The sequence below is a fragment of the Melampsora larici-populina genome (genome assembly GCF_000204055.1).
Source record: "Melampsora larici-populina 98AG31 unplaced genomic scaffold MELLAscaffold_47, whole genome shotgun sequence".
Classification (NCBI taxonomy): Eukaryota; Fungi; Basidiomycota; class Pucciniomycetes; order Pucciniales; family Melampsoraceae; genus Melampsora; species Melampsora laricis-populina.
In genome coordinates, this window is record NW_006768811.1 from 507,604 (window position 1) to 514,714 (window position 7,111).

General features: G+C 38.2%; 1 protein-coding gene across 1 annotated transcript; it reads left to right on the top strand.

Moving 5' to 3' along the window:
• Window positions 1-4,231: 4,231 nt before the first annotated feature.
• MELLADRAFT_110786 (uncharacterized protein) lies at window positions 4,232-6,693 on the top strand (the record flags this gene model as incomplete). The annotated part of the gene is made up of 10 exons (XM_007414957.1): window positions 4,232-4,904; window positions 5,007-5,187; window positions 5,276-5,308; window positions 5,403-5,531; window positions 5,613-5,664; window positions 5,765-5,874; window positions 5,966-6,074; window positions 6,170-6,452; window positions 6,522-6,598; window positions 6,673-6,693. The coding sequence occupies 10 exons, from the start codon at window positions 4,232-4,234 to the stop codon at window positions 6,691-6,693; spliced, it is 1,668 nt and encodes a 555-aa protein (XP_007415019.1).
• Between the last annotated feature and the right edge of the window lie 418 nt (window positions 6,694-7,111).

The following is a 7,111-nucleotide window of genomic DNA, read 5'->3' on the forward strand; positions in this document are numbered from 1 at the left end:
AGGCCTCGCCAAAGCTCAAAGGGAGAAAGAAAAAATGATGTAATATTGGTTATGTTTCTTTTCCGCACACGGTTTTTTTAGACAAATTTGTGATGATTATGAATGTGAAGGTAAGCACAGGAGTCGTCGTTTTTTTATCTCATTGTCTTGTGTCTTCGTTAGTGTCTCAGTTTTATGTATGATGGGGGCCTGAATGGAAATGCACATTGGCCAATTAAGCGGTGGACCACCTGCTCAGCATAAGCTAAGCTCGAGACATTAACGTGAGCGCAAAGAGCGAGAAAATAGGGCCCCGGAACCGTATTGTCTTCCTGATTTTGCGCCAAAAAAAAGTTCTAAGTCCAAAATTTTTAAAAAAGTTCTAAGTCCAAAAATTTTTGACACTTCGTCGCGTGTAAATTTGCATGTCCCGGGGCGGCTGATGGATTTTTGCGCTCCATCCATATCGACTCCTTATTGTGTGTAACATCTTGGAGTGCAAAACTAGGGCTTAGGCCTCCAAAATTTATTTTTACACCCTACTTTTTTTGCCTACCATAAGGAATGCAAAATATCGCGTGTAAAATTCAACATTGGGACAGTGCAACTCCACTTTTACACTCATCGTTTTACACGTGATTGTTTTACACACGAGGTTTTGGGGAAGCAGGAGTGTAAAACTGCATTTCACCCGTGTGAAAGTGCATTTTTACACACAACAGGATTTACACTCAATAAGGAGTCAAAATCGTTGTGTGTAAAAATCTCCTAACCCTTTGTATTACTTTTGCTAAAAAGGAAGCCCCGGTTGAAAAAAAATAAAAAAGAATGTAGCCCAGTGTTTCACCGCAGTCACTGCGGTGGGTGTGGAGCCTGAGCAGCCGCATTCCATTACCTATCCCAAATTTGCCAATCCCCTCACCACCTAATTTTCTTTTTCAGAACTCAATCATGAAATCAAAGCATCAGCACGTCAACCCAATCTTTCTTGATTGTTCCTCCCCATCCAATCCATTGGCCAATGAAGTTCTCAATATTGATTCCCCGGACTCTGGGACTGTTCAACTTCAGGTGATGTTTTCAAGCTATTTTTCACCTATAATGTCCAGTATCCAATATACTCATCTTTGACTATTCCAAATCTTACAGAGCCCACAACTGAATATCAACAATGAAGAAGACGGTGGAGGCAGCACTGCATATACTTTCTACTTTGAGTGTGAATTTTGGGTCCCTTGCAATAAGTCCAAGTCAGGATTCTCACAGATCTCTTGCTCTGATTGGATTCAACTCGGGACAGTATGGTGGTAAGTAACGAAGAAGAATACCTAAAGTTGTAAAGGTCCCGCTTGAGTCAGTGGATTGAAAACAAGACACAGGAAGGATAATGAGATTAGACACACCTCTCTTACGACAGAGGTCAGAAATTGATCCACCACGATGGATCGAGGCATTGTCCAGCACTAAGACACTATTGTCCGCTGGGAATCGATTCATGCAAGGAAGCTGTACAATGAAATGAGGTCAGTGTGGAACAATGGGTATTGAAGTAAAGGTAAAATCACGAACTAAGCTGTATTTCAAAAATTTCTCGAATCGCTTTCGATTCACCGGCCCCTCAAGAACTGAAAGATCCAGCAAGCCATCATAAGTGATGGCTGGAAGGAGGGAATACCGACCTTGATGCATCTTAGGCACCTTGCGAGTAGTGCGTATTCCAATCTTGCTTCGCTGTCGTTTTCGTAGCAGATCCCGTCCACAGACTGCGCTCTCGTCTGCAACTCGTGAGAAGGCAGAGGATTTCAATACAGAATATTTGAGATAGAAAGTGAAATAATACTGACCCGTAAACACTAAGAAATTGGACGGATAGCCCATCATATCGCGCATCCATTTCAACTTTGGCATCAAGGATTTCCGAGCATTACTGACACAGGCCTTCTTCAAGCTTATCATAAGACGGCTCATAAGTTCGAGATGAATGGTACTTATGGAAGGCATCTTCCCATGTGCATTGTAAAGCTTTTCTTGAATCTCGTCAAGGAAAAGTGCTGGCTGGTCAAGGACCAATTCTTCCATGAATTTGCGATCCGTGGCATTCAAGTGCTGGCGCCGACCACGGCGTTCGTAGGTGTCGGGATCGCGTATGACTGCACGAGTTAGGTTGTAGAGCTCAATCCATCGACCAAAGGATCGGCGAGAAATACGCTTGCTGAGTCGCTGTCGGATTAAAGATCTTGAAAGTCCTTGAAGACTGTAGCAAACAGCAAGCACCTTGATATCAGCTGAATATTTACGGAACCCCATTGAGAAGACAACTATTGAAATTGATTGGTTGGTGGTAGCCTCTCTTGAAGGACCTGAATCAAATTGGCCGGGATTGGAGGCGGGGCTGCACCTGCTAAACCTTGTCTGCTGATGTACGCCCACCGCAGTGACTGCGGTGAGATTCTGGGCTACATTCTTTTTTATTTTTTTTCAACCGGGGCTTCCTTTTTAGCAAAAGTAATAAATGGCTTTACACCTCGATTCTAGCTAAAACCTTCTCATTGTGAGTTTACATAGCTCGGATCAGCCAGGTTCCCAAGAAATCGAGATTTTCTTCAAATCAACTGGTCGGCAGTAAAGCTGAGATTGATTGTGACATCTGTCAACCTTACACGCCACATCCAACAATTATGCAGATGCTTATCAGCGATATGTACATCTCGGGAAACCCGGTGTTCAACTCTCTACATACACTGCCTTGTTATGGGCCTTTTGCATAAGTTATCCTACGAGGAATCACCCCAAAGGTGAAGTTTGGACCACCTTGACCTTCAATTTGTAAGTACGGCCCGCAAAATCCAAGTGATTTGACTTGGAACTCTCCTCAAGCTTTGTGAGACTGACTGTGCCTCATTTTTTTGATCCAAATCAGCTTGAATGATGATTCGGCGCATACAATAGTGTACGACAGTTCGATTAAGACTATTAAGAGTTTACCCGGGATTTTGAAGTTCGATTAAGAAGATACCTGGGATTTTGAAGTCCAATTGACACAGACCCACACCTTTTCTTTCGCTTCCATTGGTACACATGAAAGATGAACAAAATGTTTGAAATCTAATCATACATATGTGAGCATATGTGATCAGACAGTAGGCTGTGAGATCAAGAAAAGACGGTTAGAGTTAAGGTGAAAATCATCAGCCCTATTACTCATCGAAGGATGTCCCTGTATTTTTTTTCACTGTGTTCACTCACACAATCACTGTCCGATTGAAAAAGGCTGTACCAATAGATAACCGTGCTGTTTTCCACAGATAGCGGAAAACAGTTCATCGACCATTTAAGCTTTTGGGTTTCTCGGCGAACTTCCCATTGGTGAAGTTTGCCGGCCGAGCTTACTTATGAGACGGTAAACTGGTGGCTGACTGACCTCGTGAATCATAACGGCGATCTCATTGAAGATAGGTTTGAATCCATTCTTCATCAAGGATTAGTCGAATTCATTTAAGCAAATTTCACGGAAATATTTGTTGTGTAGTCGATGTCTTAGTATGGAAGAATGAGGTCATACTAAAAAAAATAAAATAACACACAGCTTTCTTTAAAAGAAGCGGATCAAGAATGAGATGTGAAATCTAGATAAGAATCAAAATCAAAACTCAGGGATTCAAACCATTTTCAACGTTCAGTGTCGGGGTTAGGGTACACCATCAAAGAAAGAGCAAGACGAGAAGGCTGTGTGAGATCAAAGAAGACAACCAGCATGTTAGATTGGACATGTAGTGAATGATTGGGCAATTCATTTTACTCATCTCTCCTTTCTCAGCACAATGCTTGGTGTAGTTTTTTTTCTCTTCCATATACCACAATGCTATGCTGTTCTTTATCTTGGATATCGGTTTGATTGATTTCACTGATTGCGTTATGGTTGTGTTGAAAAGATGTGAATATAAAAGGACCTATGTGGTCTCAATCTGCTTCATCCATTCTCTTCATCAGTTTCTTTTATTCGATCAGAAGTCTACTTTCCTCTATTTCATTATTGACCATTATAAAAACACTAGAAGATTCAATCATCCTTTTAGTTTTCAAAGCGCGTGTCGTTAGTTTCTGAGAAGCGTCTGTTGTTCTCTGATCTGCGTGTTGTTATCATTATTCATAACAGCGTATCATTCTCATCCAGAAATCATATCATTCTCGTCTTAATATAAAGCTCTCTTCGCACCTATCTATCACCATTATCTACAGCCAATCTCCATAGATGGATTCTCTTGCAATCAAACCAGTCCAATATTCAGGTCAATTCGATAAAGACTATATTACCATTACTCCTACCCAAGAAGATCCGCAAAACAAAGTTGTAGTTAAAACTTTACATCAATCCAATTCCAGCTCAACCTTAAGGAACCCTCCAAGTCTGCGTTCGATAGTGTATAAGGCTGAATTTAATTCTAAATCTAATCTATCACTCGGATCAAATCAAAATCAATCAGAATTAGATTCTCAACATCATGCTACTTCTTCTTCTTCTGATTCAACTAGCACTGTAGTAGAAAATATAGAAGTTGTTGTTAAATTAGAAGAAGTAACAAGTAACATTAAATCAGATAAAGCTGTAGTTGAGAAAAAATCTCCCTTAGATAGTTTTAAATCACATTGGTTAGATTTCTTAACTTGGTTTACGCCTTATCGTCAAATTTTCCTTGTGGTTGTGACTGTGAATGCTTCAATAGTGATTTCCATCATATCTGGTGCACTTGGAGGTCCTAAAAGAGATCTTTCCTTAGCAGTTATTCTTAATATCTTTGTTGCTATTGCAATTCGAAACGAATGGGTGATTAGATTGATTTATTGGATTTTTATTAAATCATTTAGAAGTCCAAAAGTTCCGATTAAGATTAGAAAACATATCGTTGGAATTTTATATCATATTGGTTAGTTTTCATTTCCGATGGATTTCTTGTTTTCCCGTGTGATCATCATCCTAAGAATTCAAAAATTGATTATTGGTGTTTTTTTTTTCACCTTTTTTTTAGGCGGACTTCATAGTGGTTGCGGTTTATCTGCATTGTTTTGGTTAGGATTATCTGCATATAGACATTTAAAGAATCCAAATCACTTTCATCCGGTTGTGATTACTCTTTTATCAATATCAATCGGTTGTATCTTAATCACTTGTATTACCGCTACTCCTATATTTCGTGGTAAAAGACATGAGTCAGTTTTTAATTCTTTCTATAAATATCACCCTTTTTTGTCTTGCCTATTATTTTTCTTGTGCTGATGTTTATGGTCGTTTTTCTAGTCTGTTCGAAATGATTCATCGGTTTATTGGATGGTAAGTTTTTATTTATCCTTTCCAATTAAGATTTCTGAAACATTCTTTTAGAATTGTCTAATTTTCTGTTTTTTGTACTGTTACGCTTCTTCAGGTTGGGAATCATTAGTACTCTGGTTTTTGTAATCTTAGGACATTTATTATCAAGGACGAATCCAATTAAAAATATGATGGATGTCATACTCGATGTTCAATTTTGGTTGATGATCACAATTCTTTTTTTGTGAGTTAAACTGAAGAGCTTGAATACAATATCCTCTGACATGTTTCATACAAATATTGATTTGTATCCGAACATTCGCAGTATCATTTCCTCTTGGATCACAACTCGACATGTCGATGTCGAATGTTTTGCGGTAAGCTTTTCAAATACTGTGAAAATCATATCATGAGTACAGTAGGACTGATTTAAATTCGACTTTGGATCATTTCTTTGTTTCTTTCAAACTCAATCAGTCTTCCAAGAAAGCTACGGTGGTCAAAGTTCCGGGTGGATTGACTTCAGGTCTTCATACCCGAATCTCCCGTGGTGGTTTGAAAGAATGGCACATCTTTGGATCAATAAGGTTCATTTTTCTTCAATCTCTTTAGATTTCAGTGGGAAAGAATAGAATGAATTCTGATCCGTTAATATTTTCTTTGCTTTGATGATCTTAGTGAAGGAAAACATTCAAATTGTCATTATATCGTAGCAGCTGTTCAAGGTGAATTTACGGGGGGTTTGAACTTAGATCAACCTACTAGACTTTACACCAAACTATGGAAGGTTAGCTCAACAAGAAACCCATCCTCAACCTCTATCTCACCCATCATCCCACCACTAATCGAGCCTTACGTTTTATTTTTTCAAATCGTTCAAAGCCTGCTGGATTACCATACTTTTCTAGAATGTTTAATAGAGGAGTAGCCATCTGTACAGGATCAGGGATCGGAGCAGTAGCTTCAACTTGCATTCAACATTCAGATTGGTTTTTGATTTGGATTGGACCTGATTTACAAAACACTTATGGATCTGAAATCATGAATTTGATTGAAGATAAAATTCCAACAGATAGAAGATTAATTTGGGATACTCGTGGTCCTTTAGGTAGACCTGATGTATTCTCACTCTTATCTAAAACTTATAAAGATTGGAATGCTGAAGGTATGTGAATTGTTTCGATTCTGCTTCATTTAAGCTACTTTACTAATTCCTTTTCATGATTGAACACAGTGGTACTTTTTATTGGTAGTCCTGCTTTGAACAAAAGTGTACTTAGATCATCAAGAGAACATAAGATTCCATTATTCGTGAGTCTTTTGAGAAACATCCTTCTCTTTTATTTATGATCATTGACCAATTTTCCGGATATCATGGATCACAGGGATCGATCTGGGATGCATAAATGTATTTTTCGATAAAACATTTAAGAAATTATTAGAATCAAAATCGAATTGGATTCATCCAATTATTAATAAGCATTATTATTCAACTATAGAGAATCTATTTCAAAGAGAAAAGATTCGGGTTCGTTCTTCTTCATTCTGCAAAGCTTATCATTTGGGTTTCAGCACTATTCTTTGAGCTGTATGTTTTTATTTCTCTAGATTTCATGTTTTTACTTTTCGTTGTTTTTTTCTTTCGTGGGTTTAATTTCCTCTAGAACTTTACATTTTTCTCAAAAGGACCAATTTTGAATCTTCTTTTTTTGTATTTGTGGTGATCTGTGAGTCTATGGACTTCATCTTTTTTTCTTATAATCATTGAGTTTACTTTTTGCAATCTTCTTACCACTCTGTTCTGTATCCTTGTACAATTATTTT